General features: G+C 40.3%; 2 protein-coding genes across 3 annotated transcripts in view; both read left to right on the top strand.

The window, feature by feature from the left end:
• LOC308397553 (alpha-N-acetylgalactosaminidase-like) overlaps window positions 1-1,889 on the top strand; it is a 14,758-nt gene extending 12,869 nt beyond the window's left edge. The window contains exon 8 of one of the 2 annotated variants that reach the window (XM_080883515.1): window positions 347-1,889. In XM_080883515.1, the coding sequence (XP_080739641.1) occupies window positions 347-550 (204 nt within the window). In that variant the 3' untranslated portion in view covers window positions 551-1,889. The remainder of the gene's footprint in view (window positions 1-346) is intronic. The other variant, XM_080883516.1, reaches the window with a different exon arrangement.
• Window positions 1,890-3,175: 1,286 nt separating this feature from the next.
• LOC308396522 (alpha-N-acetylgalactosaminidase-like) lies at window positions 3,176-9,662 on the top strand. The gene is made up of 9 exons (XM_080881889.1): window positions 3,176-3,372; window positions 3,866-4,022; window positions 4,298-4,438; window positions 4,728-4,939; window positions 5,032-5,126; window positions 5,228-5,389; window positions 5,768-5,965; window positions 6,071-6,211; window positions 8,922-9,662. The coding sequence occupies exons 2-9, from the start codon at window positions 3,868-3,870 to the stop codon at window positions 9,123-9,125; spliced, it is 1,308 nt and encodes a 435-aa protein (XP_080738015.1). The 5' UTR covers window positions 3,176-3,372; window positions 3,866-3,867; the 3' UTR covers window positions 9,126-9,662.
• The last annotated feature ends 4,992 nt before the right edge of the window (window positions 9,663-14,654 follow it).

The raw sequence follows: 14,654 nt of genomic DNA, 5'->3' as shown, positions 1-14,654 counted from the left end.
TGTGTTCGCTCAGACACATGAAAAATTAGAGGGAACATTGCTTAAGACAGTCCATTAGAATGGATAGTTTATTCAATTCATAAGGTTTAAAAGAAAGGTACAGCTGAATATCATCTGCATACAGATGATAGGATATGGATTTAAAATGACTACTAATATGGCCTAGTGGTAGGATATACAATGAAAACAACAATGGACTTAGAACAGATCTTTAAGTAACACATGATGAGAATCTAGCTACATCTGACCAAAGGTTTCCCACTGAGACCAAAAGTGTTCTATCAGCAAGATGTCTGTCTTTATACTTGCTAGAGAAATTCACTTCTGTTTCTCGTCTTCTTTGTAGGTTTTCAACGTCTTCACAGATGAGACCGCATCGCTCAAAGACTCCACTGAATTTGTAGTGTCAGTGAACCCCACAGGGGTGGTAATGTGGTACGTCTCTGCACCTGCCAAATTCAACCTCCGCCAGTTCTATCAAGGGGGCACGCTCCATGGTCGTGTCTATGATGATCGTGAGGAAAATGCCATTCCACGGGTTTTCCTCTGACCACTCACAGACCCCACTTTCTAATCCTTAAGTTTTTGTCTTTTACCTCAGTAGTAATGTCTTGATGATCGAATGATTTGTTTCTATCTAAGCACAGGTGCAGGCGCATAGCTCTGAACTGTGTTTTACAATTGCCTCTTCCAAGTAAGAACATGCTTGAAACTCAGGGTCATCCACTTTACATCTGTATATGGCACAAATGTGCTCTTGTTGATGCGATCTCCAGCTGGATCTTCACTTGAAAGTAACTGGGCCACAAGAGTTTCTGTGCTCAACAGTAAAGAGAGATGATGATTTTAAAATTTTATCTGAGATGTGCCAAAGCAAAGTCACTGATCCCAGATCGGGAGGTCTTCACTTGTCTTAGGCTACGTCCACACGTACACGGGTATTTTTGAAAACAGAGATTTTCCGTTTTCCTTTTAAAAAAATAATCCCGTCCACACGTAAACACAGAAATGAAGGAAAACGCTGCTAGGAACATGCCAAAGCAACAGTTGGCGATATATTCTTAACCGTGTAGAAATGTTGGCCAATCAGAAGTCTAGAAGCCTGGGTGGGAAATAGTAAACAAAGCTGGGGCATAGAAGCAGAACCAAGTTGTATGTGTGGAGGGACAGTAACTGTGTGTGTATATGTAAGCATTTAAACACTGCACCCGTGTACGTGTGGACGTAGCCTTAAGATTTTTTTTTTAAATAGAGATCAGTCTTTGTCAGCTCAGAAAGACAAATGTGGAAAAAAAGTTTTAGAAAAAACTCATTAATGATTTATATGTTTTTATGTGACCTAAGTAAACAATTTATCATCAAATTCTCTAAATAAATGAAAACGCTGTATTTCAGTTCTTCAGGTTTCCTTTCAGTGATTAAGATGTTTTTCACTTTTAGCTTTCACTTTCCAGTTCTTTGTCCCAGAGTGACTTATCTTAAGGTCAGTTTAGTTCCAGTCCTGTTTTCTATAAAATTTATTTATTTATTTATATAATACTTGTAGTTCTTGGTCTTTTTTTTTTTAGTTCTTGGTATTGAATGCATTTTCACCAAAGTGAGAGTCACAAGACTTTATCTTATAGCATTTATCATCTATGAATTTTTAGCAACTTTTGAAGCAACTAAATCCAGGTTTTGTGGTTCCAAATTTTGTATTCCAAGTGCTCCTCCTGCTGGATGTGGATATGTTTACACTTTTGCTGTAAGGAAGAAGCAGTAGTTATTTTGTTCATCACCCAAAGACATCACCAGGATTGTAACGCCAAATGAGAGGTGAAGGCTACTACAATCTATAGCTTTTTATGAAACATAATGTATGAATGATTTGATCACATTTAACATCACCTCATTAAACATAAACAGTTCGAAACTGGAATAGGTGTTTTTTTTTTTTTTTTTTTTTTTGTTAGATCAGCTACAGAACTGAGGTAAATAAACGTAATCCAGAGCTTCCCAAAGTGTGGGGTCCGGTATGAAAAGTGAAAAAAAAAAACCCCCCAAATGCTTGGACACTGCTAACACAGGGCGCCCACACAAACGCAGAGCAGGAGATGAAGCATAGCTGAATATGTTTCCAAACCAACTTCATTCTAAGCCAAAGACTAGAAAATATGGTGAAGCATATCTTCCCTTTGGTTTCACCTGCACAAGTGCCAAGGTAGGTCTCTCCTGCATAATTGGTTTTCCCTGTGTTGGGAGCGGGCTGGGCTCTTCAAATCATGGACAAACAGTATCCCACATAATTGATTTTTAGTTCACAAACACTTGTTGTAATGACTAACTACACCTGACATTTTGGGGATGTTAGCTCTGTATAAAGTAAAGTTACAGTGGGATACAAATAATATCAGGCTGATCCTGCTACGATTTGTTCCCTCGGTTCAAATCAAGACAAACAGTATCCCACAGCTGTTTATGTTTTTAAACCCATTTTGCACAGAGAGGCATTTTTTTGAAAAATGTATTGACAGCAATGTTGAATATTTTTACACAGAAAAAAACAACTACACGTAAAAAAATCACACCGTGATGCCTCTGCCTTTATAAATGGAGGGACAGTAACTGCGTGTGTATGTAAGCGTGTAAAAACTGAAGATAGTCAGATTAACAGTATTTTGTCTCTATCTGCCATTCTGCAATTCATCTCATGTAAACAATAAGGTGGCGCACAGTCTGACGTGAAAAAAGGCACATACCTTTGACATTGCGTGACGAACTCTGTATTCCTCTTCCACATGTAAACGCAAAAAGGACTTTTATAAAATCTCCGTTTTCGGTGATTCGAAACACGTAGGTGTGGACGTAGCATAAAAGAGTTAGTAGTTTACTTTCTTACTACCTGTAATTTATTGCAGATTACTTGTATTTGCCTAATTGTTTACTAAATGTTTGAGGTGTGAAATAAACCGCAATGGAGCAAAATACAGGTGTGTGTGGTTGGAGGATGTGTTTGTGCGTGCGTGCGCGCGGGGGGGGGGGGGGGGGGGGGGGGGGCAACATTTTCCTTGTAAAACAAAGGGGAGCCTAGCAAAAAAAGTTTGGGAACCACTGTAATCAACGGTCTCCCCGGCGCTTTTTGTCTCGCTTCCTGGTTTGTGGTCAGCTGATAGGGTTCCTTTGTCACGTGGCCCCCACTTCCTTGTCATGGGTACTTTTTTGTATATTCCCCCACAGTAGGACCGAGCGGATTTTCTTTTATCACAGTATTTATTTAAAGAAGTGAGGGAGAGACCAGAGACAAGAGCACAGAATCGGACTGCAGGAGGCTGAGCTCTTGGTCTTATTTGCTCTTTCTAGCTTTCAGTTTCCAAGAGCCGTGATCGGACTTCAGTGAGTTCAGCTTTTCATTTCATACATTTATTCAGCAAATCCCTTCGTTTAAATCATTTAAACGTGTATTAGATTCCCTGCGTTTTAAATTGCTAGAATAATTGTTGTCTATGCCAGATTAGTTATACGTAATAAGCTACCGTCAAGTTGGTGTTTATAATACAAAAAACTCGCTTGAGATCGAGTGTTGCGTATTTACAAGAACCAAATGACGATCATGTTGCGAACAGCTTTTATATTCTAACTTTTATTTAGCAGAACATCGTTTATATAAGCATGTGATTTTTATTTGGTCATCTGACACGATCAGTCTATTTCACTGGTAAGTCACCGAGCAGGTTGTTTTGCGTTCACACCCATGTCAGGTGATTTTTCGTCAGGTGCTGCAATCATTAACCTGTATTTGCCCTTTAGTCTTCTGGACGTACTCTTCTGGCTCATCTTTGACACACTGCACTAACATCTGATTCAGCTTGTAATTTTGTATTTGCAGAAATGCATGTTGCAGTGCTCTTGTTTGCCTTTGCGCTCACTGGGACCACTTTGGCCCTTGACAATGGACTGATGAAGACCCCTCCCATGGGGTGGTTGGCATGGGAACGATACCGATGTGATATTGACTGTGAAAACGACCCAAAGAACTGCATCAGGTAAGCCAAAATTTTGAATGTGTACCACCAGGCTTGATTGTATTGAAAACTTAAAAGGTATTTAGGTATTATAACTATAATGGTCTAGTCTCAGTTTTATAGCGATATAATAACAGGATATAACAAAAGCCAGTAGAAGCAGTCGGTTTGAACAGAATATCTAATAGATATGGTAGTGCTCTTTACACTCTTTACACTCTTATCTTCAAATGCAGTATCAGTGTAAATAGGAATGCGATTGAGACAATTATGAAACATCTTTGTCCTTCTTCCAGTGAAAATCTGTTCATGGACATGGCAGACAGACTTGCAGAGGATGGCTGGAAGGAACTCGGCTATGTCTACGTGAACATAGATGACTGCTGGTCTTCCAAACAAAGAGACGATCAGGGACGGCTGCAGCCTGATCCTAAGAGGTGCAGTATTTGCTGCGTGAGCACAAAGACCATTGTAAACATATATCTGTTATTGGCCAACAGTCAGTGAAGTAGTGTGACAGTCATACAATCATGTGAAAAGCAAAACACAGTACTCAGGAGATTGATAGCATTTATGTTTTAGTGTCAGCACAAATATGAATTTTCACTTCCCTGGAAAGTGCAAAAGGAAATTGGGTTACAGGATTAAAAAAAAATCATGCTGTGGTTACAAAATGAAAGCTGAAGGCATTTTTTAAAATGTGTGTGTTTGATATTACTCTTTCAGGTTTCCAGGAGGAATCAAAAAGCTGGCACACTACTTGCATAACAGAGGCCTAAAGCTGGGCATCTATGGGGACATGGGCAAACTCACATGTGGGGGCTACCCTGGCACCCCGCTGGACAAGATCGAATTAGATGCTCAAACATTTGCAGACTGGGAGGTGGATATGTTTAAATATGACGGCTGTTACTCTAATGCCACGGAGCAAGAGCTGGGTAAAAACACAAGACTGAACCTTTTCTGTGTGGATAATAAGATATTGCTGATTGGACCTCATTTGAGATCTCCTGTTCACTGTTTTGAACAGGTTACCCTCTCATGTCAAAGGCTTTAAATGCTACAGGGCGTCCCATTGGCTATTCCTGCAGCTGGCCTGCCTACCAGGGTGGGCTGCCACCTAAGGTACGATTAAAATCCAAAATACTTTTTGATGTTTTGTTCGAATCCTGTTCTAATACTTAGTATTTGCTTCTTCACTATATGAAACTGATGCGTGTTTTTAGGTAAATTACACTCAGCTGGGTGAGATCTGCAACCTGTGGCGTAACTATGGTGACATCCAGGACTCTTGGGACAGTGTACTGAACATTGTTGACTGGTTCTTTGAAAATCAGGACGCCCTGACACCTGCAGCAGGTCCTGGAAGGTGGAACGACCCTGATATGGTTTGTTCAATTGAAATTTGTAATATCTTCCCCAAATGTGAAGTGCTTTAGGGAATAGCATAAGCAATAGAAAAGCCACAAATACATGTTTAAACTTACAGACACATGAACAAACACAAAATTTAACATATGATCAGAGATTCATTTCAAACCAAAAGCTCATCTACAAAAACGGGTTTTCAGAAGTTGTTTAAAACAAACCACAGAATCTGTCTCTGCTTACTCTACGATTTGTTTAAGCCTCTTCAGTGCTCTACGTATATATTTGTTGTGCACAAATCATTCAGCTACACCTCCATACTGAAAGATAGATTACATGTACTACAGACTACAGCCTCCAATTTAATTCTTTGGTGTGAAAATTTTTAATCTTCACAGCTGATTATTGGCGACTTTGGCCTCAGCATGGAACAGTCTCGTTCTCAGATGGCTCTCTGGGCGATCATGGCGGCTCCTCTTTTCATGTCTAATGACCTCCGTACCATCTCCAGCGGTGCCCAGAGCATCCTGCGGAACAAAATGGCCATCAGCATCAACCAGGATGCCCTGGGTATCCAGGGAAGACGCATTGTGAAGGTGAAGCACAATTTAGTAGATACATTTCTTTTTTAAATGACTCTTTTTGTGGACTTTTGTGCAATGTTTTTTTGTTTCATTGTTCACATTTTTTCTTTCTCCCAGGAGAAAAGTGGCATTGAAGTATTCTGGCGCCCCCTGTCAAAAAATGCCAGCGCTTTATTGTTCTTCAGCCGTCGTACAGACATGCCCTATCGCTACACAACTTCCCTCAGCAAACTCAACTACACTGCAGGCAGCTACAAGGTATGTGTTTATAGACTTAGGAGGGATGTGTATCGTGTTTCGACCTGGTTCACTCGGGGTGAGAGGGGTAATTTTGGCAAGCAAGGTTAACTCAGACTTCCCTGTTTTTGAAGTTTGAGGTTACCAACGTAAAACAGCACTACAGAAAACAAACGGGGGAAAAAATTTCAAGAAACAAACAAACAAAAGATTGAAATCTATTCAAATATTATAGCATTATAGCACGGTACATGACTCAGTCTTTTATTAGGATTACGTGAATAAAATTAAATCATGTGCTGCACTAACCTACCAAAATCATCCAAGTAGATCAACTCCTAATCTGTGATCAGTTGGGGTGGTGTGAAATGTGGAAGCTAACACCTGACCCAGTCTCCAGGGTGTGGCGAGTGTCTCAAACGACAACCAAAAAAACAAGTTACACAACAACAAAGTATCAACTGCAAGTCCAGCTCGTCATACACAAGGCCAGATCACGGGGGCAGGCTGGTGACATTAAATCAGAGCTGCCCTAGGTGACAGTCATGCTTCTTGTTTAAAGCAGGTGTCGTTATTATGGTTGAAGCACTGGAACTCAGGCACTGGTCCAATGAGTCATACTGGAAGAGAACACCAAAAGGGAGCTGTCAGGATGGCAAGCTGGATGTGATACAACTGCTGGCTCCAGTTCTTATTTCGCACTAAGCAAGCACAGAAAATTTGCATAGTCACTCATGCTAGTGCTGAAACTGCTGCAGCAGGTCAGGGCAGTTGTGCGAGCTTAACTGGTGTTGGTATTCAATTCAATTCAATTTTATTTATATAGCGCCAAATCACAACAAAAGTCGCCTCAAGGCGCATTATATTGTACAGTAGATCGCACAATAATAGATACAGAGAAAAACCCAACAATCATATGACCCCCTATGAGCAGCAGTTTGGCGACAGTGGGAAGGAAAACTCCCTTTTAACAGGAAGAAAACTCCAGCAGAACCAGGCTCAGGGACGGGCGGGGCCATCTGCTGCGACCGGTTGGGGTGAGAGAAGGAAAACAGGATAAAGACATGCTGTGGAAGAGAGACAGATTTACGGAAACATATGTGTTGTAGGTCTTTTAGGATATCAATTGAATGACTAAAACAACAAAACATTGTGGGTGTGTTTTATATAAAATCCCTTTAAGCTGAACACGATAAAAAAAATCCTGCAAATGCAGTCACACTAAAAGGTAAAGGAGATGTAGTAATGCTGGGCCTTTACATACACCACATTGACAAAAGTTTGACAGTATGGTGTATATGCATTAACATTAACAAGATTTAACAACAGCCCAACAATTGTGTCCCCCAGGCTTCATCACATGGGTTTCTAGTCTGTAGAAGATATTAGGTGTGTAATGTGGAGATGGCTTTCATCTGTGTATATTGTGTATAGTCCCTGGGCTGTTCCTTTCCCTCTGACCTAGAGATTTGGAATTCAGCCATAATACACCAGTTGGACATCTGTTCCCTGCCACTCTACAAATTCAGTAGAATCTTTCTGAACATTATTAATGTACAATATGAAGAAGAGTCGAAACCATTTATTAGCGGGCAATATTGTTGGCCGGTATTAGTTATTGGTGTCAGCATTATAATAGCTACTGAATGAAAATTAGGAAACGAGAGGGGTGAAACACCCTTCAACCCTGTTAGGATTGCTGTCTTTGAATTTTTTTTTTCCACCAGGGGGCACTCTGCAACTTCTTTGTTTTGAAATCTCAAAGAAAACAAATATTGACAGTATTGGACTTTTAAATATAGCTATCATATTTGACCAAATATTAGTATCTGTATCAGAGAGAGAAAGAGAGAGAGATCCATAGCTTTGGCGCTAAGGTTTGGAAGGCATAATCCTCTATGGTTTTCAGACAGGTGTAGAATCCCCAGTAGACCACTATCAGTGTACCTAAGGATCCAGTTTGGAGAATTAGCGTGAAGTAGCTTGACAATATAAGTGGGGGCCTCTCCTCGTAAGGCCATGACAGTACGAGTCAAGATTTTAAATTGATATCTGAAATTAACTGGAAGCCAGTGCAGACTCTTTAGCAATGAGAAAATATCACACCATTTTGGACAGCTTAACGGCGATTTATAGAAGCCTTTGACAGACAAGGAAAAAGGGCATTACAACAGGCTAATTGGGAGGAGACGAAGACATCAAGCTTCTCCAATTCACCTTGAGAGACAACAGTCCTGAGTTTAGTGATATTTCTTAAGTGAAGAAAGCACAGAGGGGGTCAAAGATTCAGAGGTTTTACAGTGAATGAGAAACATCCCAATAATTGTCTAATTTGAGGCTTAATGCTCTCTGGAGCCAGAATTAAACAATCTATCTTGTCTGTATTAAGCTGCAGAAAATTGTTTGCCATCCAACCATTAATTTCCTTAAGACAGTCCATTAGAATGGATAGTTTATCCAATTCATAAGGTTTAAAAGAAAGGTACAACTGAATATCATCTGCATACAGATGATAGGAAATGGATTTAAAATGACTACTAATATGGCCTAGTGGTAGGATATACAATGAGAACAACAATGGACTTAGAACAGATCTTTAAGTAACACATGATGAGAATCTAGCTACATCTGACCAAAGGTTTCCCACTGAGACCAAAAGTGTTCTATCAGCAAGATGTCTGTCTTTATACTTGCTAGAGAAATTCACTTCTGTTTCTCGTCTTCTTTGTAGGTTTTCAACGTCTTCACAGATGAGACCGCATCGCTCAAAGACTCCACTGAATTTGTAGTGTCCGTGAACCCCACAGGGGTGGTGATGTGGTACGTCTCTGCACCTGCCAAATTCAACCTCCGCCAGTTCTATCAAGGGGGCACGCTCCATGGTCGTGTCTATGATGATCGTGAGGAAAATGCCATTCCACGGGTTTTCCTCTGACCACTCACAGACCCCACTTTCTAATCCTTAAGTTTTTGTCTTTTACCTCAGTAGTAATGTCTTGATGATCGAATGATTTGTTTCTATCTAAGCACAGGTGCAGGCGCATAGCTCTGAACTGTGTTTTACAATTGCCTCTTCCAAGTAAGAACATGCTTGAAACTCAGGGTCATCCACTTTACATCTGTATATGGCACAAATGTGCTCTTGTTGATGCGATCTCCAGCTGGATCTTCACTTGAAAGTAACTGGGCCACAAGAGTTTCTGTGCTCAACAGTAAAGAGAGATGATGATTTTAAAATTTTATCTGAGATGTGCCAAAGCAAAGTCACTGATCCCAGATCGGCACTGTGACTGAGAGGTCTTCACTTGTCTTAGATTTTGTTTTTTAATAGAGATTAGTCTTTGTCAGCTCAGAAAGACAAAAGTGGAAACAAGTTTTAGAAAAAACTCATTAATGATTTATATGTTTTTATGTGACCTAAGTAAACAATTTGTCATCAAATTCTCTAAATAAATGAAAACGCTGTATTTCAGTTCTTCGGGTTTCCTTACAGTGATTACACGCTACATACTACAACTACATAGTACATACAAACATATGCAGCAGAGTGCTTTGATTTTTGCACTATACATCCATATGAGTAATATGGGTTCCAGCCAGCTCCTACAAGCTTTTTCAAAGGTACCAAGATGTTTTTCACTTTTAGCTTTCACTTCCCAGTTCTTTGTCAGAAAGTGACATCTCTTAAGGTCAGTTTAGTTCCAGTTCTGTTTTCTATAAAATTTATTTATTTTTATAATACAAAAAAACCCCTTTCATCAAGTAGTTCTTGGTATTGAATGCACTTTCACTCTACTGTTATCTAAAGCAGGGCTGTTAAAATCATTTTATATCCCCTTAAAACCTGAGCTATGAAGTGATTGCCAGAAAATTCATTTTTTTTGAAAATGGAGAGTTTATTGAACCAACTGACATATTTGTTTAAAAAAAAAATAATTAAATTTTACTTTCCATGTATGACTTTTTATTTTTCCCTATTGCTAACTCTTGCGTTTAAAAAAAAAAAAAAGAAGCTTAACTTTATTGTGCAATTCATTAACATTTTGCAGTGGGGAAAAATATCCCACAGATGTTAAAATCTCAAAACCTCATAAAAAACTGTAAGTATTAAATATGATACACTGGGCATTAATGAGTTAAAATTGACCCATTTTCCCATTAACTTAGAAACAAGCAAAACAAAAAAATATTTTAATTGTTCCTCTTTCTTTCAGTATAAAGAAATCTAAACCCTGAAATGTCTCAAGTAAAAGAAATACAAGTTCATTGTTACGTCTTAGTATTTTTTACACTTTATAAATTAAACACAGTTGTAGTAAGTCGAATTAAGCTCCCAGCACGATGCTTTGGGCTTAAATTTTAGAAATACAAAAAGACTATGCCAAGTATTTGTGAAGTAATTACATCACTACATCTTTACTGTTAAATGACAAAGAGAAAATGTCCTTTTTACTGTGAACCAACTTTGAAAAGATACATTTCTATATTAACTAGTAACAAAACTGTCAAAACTAGTTAAATGTGTAAATTTGTGCCTTCCTCCTTTGCATTTCTCATGGTCTAATATAGCCTATCGTTAGCAACGTGAAGTCTTTTTAACTTTGAATGAATAAATGATCACTCAAAGACCCCCTTGTAGTTTGGTACCTATATACAGAAATGTAACATACAGATTTGGTTGGCAGACAAAGGCACCGAACATACAAAGAAAAACCTATAATTTAGCTAACATACACTCAGAGTCAACCCTATATGCAGCCAGCAGAGGTCAGCACTGCTCTTCAGTCTGTCTCGGCCTTCTCGCCACTGCCAAAAAGTGCACCTGCTTAACAGTGCAAGGACAATCAGCCCATTCTGCTTTGTCCTTTTTCTCTCGATTATGCTTTCCTCTCTGACGTCACCTTCTCTAATTTGGACACTTGTACTACAATGTATTAACTTATTTCATACTTTATTTTGTCCTTGGATTCTTCCAGTGAACATCATCCGTTAATTCCTTCATTGTATTCATTCTGTCTCCTCATCTTTGCTCCTCCCTTCTCTCCTCCTCCCACTTGGCTCTTTCAGCTCAATCTTGCACGTATCACCTCTGACCTTGGCCTTAAAGCCAGTGTTTGCCCACCGATTCAAGATACTGAAGTCACGTGACTGTGGGCATTGGCATTAGGTCAATTCAAGCTTTGTGTACGTCTGTGCTGTTGCATCCGTGTGGGAAAGCGGATCATTGTCTTCTGTTCTTCCCCATTCAGTCATCTCAGATATCCTTTGCCTGGCAGAGCACGGCATCTCTCACTGTCCAGGTCCCTGCAGTTTTTCTGTGAAAGAAGGGGAGTTAGATGATAGAAAGAATGAGAGAACAGAGCAAGAAGGATTTGGGCATAGGCAGAAGGGGGGGCCTCTCAAAAGTCTATTTGAAAGTGCAAATGAGCAGAGGAGGGGGTGAATGGGAGAGATGAGAGAAAGAGAGAGAGAGAGAGAAAGAGAACGAGGGAATGAGTGAGGGAGGGGGCTGAGATGAGGAGAGCGTTCCTGCCGATGCTCACGTAGGCCACAGCTGCAGAGACGCAGTTACCACTCTCATCTTTGTGCCCCCGCAACACCAACAGCCCTGATTCAATTCTCTTGGTCCCCCCCTCTCCCTCACCATCACGCTCATTTCCGTCCCGCTGCTAGTCACACTCTCTGCCTCGCGCCTCCAAAATCCAATACAGATGAAGGGGTATTTGACGACCGCGCCGGTACGAATGGCATGCAGATGGGAGTTTGGATATAGGTCAGAATACATATATGGTCTCAAAGGGGGCCACATGCTCAAAACGCAATAGGTGCTTCTACAGAAAAAGAAAGTGATCACGCTGTGGCTCTTTTATGTCTGCCCTGTTACCTAACACATTCCTGCCTGCGCGCTGACACAAAAACCTGCAGTTTTCTAGAGAAGCAGAGACAGCGAGTACGATTTGTGTGCACAGACAGAAACACTGCTGTCATGCATCTCAGATTAGCCTGATGACATCATCACCCCATCTCATGCTGCCAGTCTGCTTGGCTGGTGGCTGATTCCTGACGTCCGATCCAATTCAGAAAAGGTGCTACACATTGTTATGTGTTCCCTCTTTATTCCTCATGGTGTTATGCCTTTTTTTGGGCTCCTGTGGCCATTTTAAACAATATTAAACATGCCCCTGTTATTTTTTTCTTTTTAATCGTCAGACATGTAAAGAATAATGTCACAATGGAACAGCATTAATGTGATAGAGTTATGAAAAGAAGGTGAATAATTAGAAAAATATGATGGACCTGAAACCTTAATTTCATCCATAAAGTCTGATTTTCATTGTGTGCATATAAAACAGCTAACAACTATTCATCCTTTACTCACATTAGGGAAAAAGGGGGCAGAGGGAAAACATATTTTCTTGTCTTTAGCTTTCTTTCTGATTTGCTGTTGAGGTAGTCTCTTAAAGCTGACTGACTATAACAGCTGAATGTATTAAAAGATTATTAAGCTGTTGTTGTTGTTGCAGAAACCAAAAAAGTCTGCAAATTTGCTGCCTTACCATCTTTTTCAAACCCAGAGAGAGCTCTTGTCCACATCAAGTTTTAATGTTTAGAGTTTTTGGTTACAGTGACCATTCATTCGTCATTTCCAGTCGGTGGAAATTTCCTGGACTGGACACCCAGGTTTTATTTTAAGCAATCATGGAAAGCTTGAAAGGTATTACTTAACAGACATGTGTTGCAATCCCACTCCTGCCTCTGGTGCCGCTTTGACGTCCTTGTTCCTCCTGCTTTTACTTGCTCATGCATTACTCAAAGACCAGATACCTCCAATGGCTTACATTACATGGTTGTGTTGGTCTCTGTGTCCCTCATAAAGCATAGCACAGTGTTCAGGCCCCAGAAAAAAACACTTTGTTCTGCCTCCACCTTTAGACTGAAAGTAGTCAACCATTAAAATAGCATGAGTTTGGATTCCCGGTGGAGATTGTTCTGCCCTGTTCTGCCTTTATGGCATTTATAGCAAAGGATGCCCTGCTGACTGTATGGAGACTCCATATATGTGCCGTTGTATTCCAAGACATTTATAGCCAATATCTTCAGGAAGTGCATATGTGCATAATTGCTTCATGTGTTATGTCTGAAATGGATATAAAGCAGACAACTGATTCATCTATGCCTCATCACAGTGTAGATTTCCATATTTCTAGATGTAATCACGAGACTATGTAGTCATAATTTTTTATGAATGAATGTCTGGATTCGTCCACCAGTGGCTGCTGTTGACTCAGTAACAGGCGCACCCGGTAACAGTTTCTGTGTACGAGGCAGGCTGCACGTTGCCGAAGCACTGCGCGCATGCCAACTGGGCAGACTGTCAGCTGCTTTCTCACTGGCAGTCTGTGTAGGTCAAAGTCAGACTGTGGCCAATACTGCTCACTCTGCTTCTCTCTTACACACACACAGAGTCATGATCTCATTCTTTCCCTTTAACTTTATATCTCTCCTTCTTGACTTTGAACTCACATTCATACACTTAACCTCTAATTTTCTCCCACTTGATCCTTTTGCTGAACACACAAATCATCTACTGTATATCCTGGATCACATTTACATTTATAAAGGTGTGTGTGGTCATTGCAGTCCCTCGGTTTATACACTGTGTGAGGTTTCAGATCCTGATGCCTTTCTGAGCAGCAGAATAAAACTCAGTCAGTCTGGCTGGCTGGTGTGCTGGAGCTGAGCACAGTCTTCCAGCTGCTGGGTTTAGTCCAAACCGGCTTCAAGTAGAATGGCTGGAAGAGACTGGAAAGATCAAGTGGAATTCTTGTGAGTTTGCATGTGTGTATTTAGATAGGGTCACATTAAAAGAGGTCTGACAGATTTCCAGGTGACATCTGATAAGCATTCACACAGCAACAATTTGTTAGGTAACATGATGCTATTTGAGCTGCTGCTGATAATGGGGTTTCGAGTAAAGCCCTGTAATAAAACGCAGCATGATGCTGTAGAAACTTTGAACAGATTAGTTGGCAAAAAGAAGTCATGTGCGGGTGTGCATTTCTCGGGGGCGGTGGAATAAAAATAGAGACGTGATAGGTCAACAATGCTTCTCTTCTAACCTTCAGTCTGAACTGTGAATATCCATGTGAATGATTTTCTGTGCTATTTTTGTTTGTGTCTGTCAGCATTTAAACTTTCTCTTTTTTATACCGGTGGATTCTTCAGCTGATTGGCCTTCGTGATTGTCATCCCCTCTCCTTTAGCTTGTTGGGCTGCTTGTTACCAGGACCAATTGTTGCCTGCTGACCTGACAATCTGTCATTTGTTTACACAGTAGCACTGCTATAAACTGTCCCTTTTCCAAGTAAGGGTGTCCTGAAGAGGTCATAAGAAGGTTGTTGCTCATCACTCATAATTTGAGATATCCAATAAGCTTGATTGCTTCTGTAAGCAATATAAGATG

The sequence above is a fragment of the Rhamphochromis sp. 'chilingali' genome (genome assembly GCF_963969265.1).
Source record: "Rhamphochromis sp. 'chilingali' genome assembly, chromosome: 5".
Taxonomy (NCBI): Eukaryota; Metazoa; Chordata; class Actinopteri; order Cichliformes; family Cichlidae; genus Rhamphochromis; species Rhamphochromis sp. 'chilingali'.
This window is presented reverse-complemented; position numbering and strand designations above follow the sequence as displayed.

Bases quoted from the DNA above. Each gene is read 5' to 3' on its own strand.
- LOC308396522 (XM_080881889.1), top strand. From the start codon at position 3,868: ATGCATGTTGCAGTGCTCTTGTTTGCCTTTGCGCTCACTGGGACCACT. The intron at 5,390-5,767 runs GTTTGTTCAATT...TAATCTTCACAG, and splicing joins GGTGGAACGACCCTGATATG to CTGATTATTGGCGACTTTGG. The intron at 6,212-8,921 runs GTATGTGTTTAT...TCTTCTTTGTAG, and splicing joins ACACTGCAGGCAGCTACAAG to GTTTTCAACGTCTTCACAGA.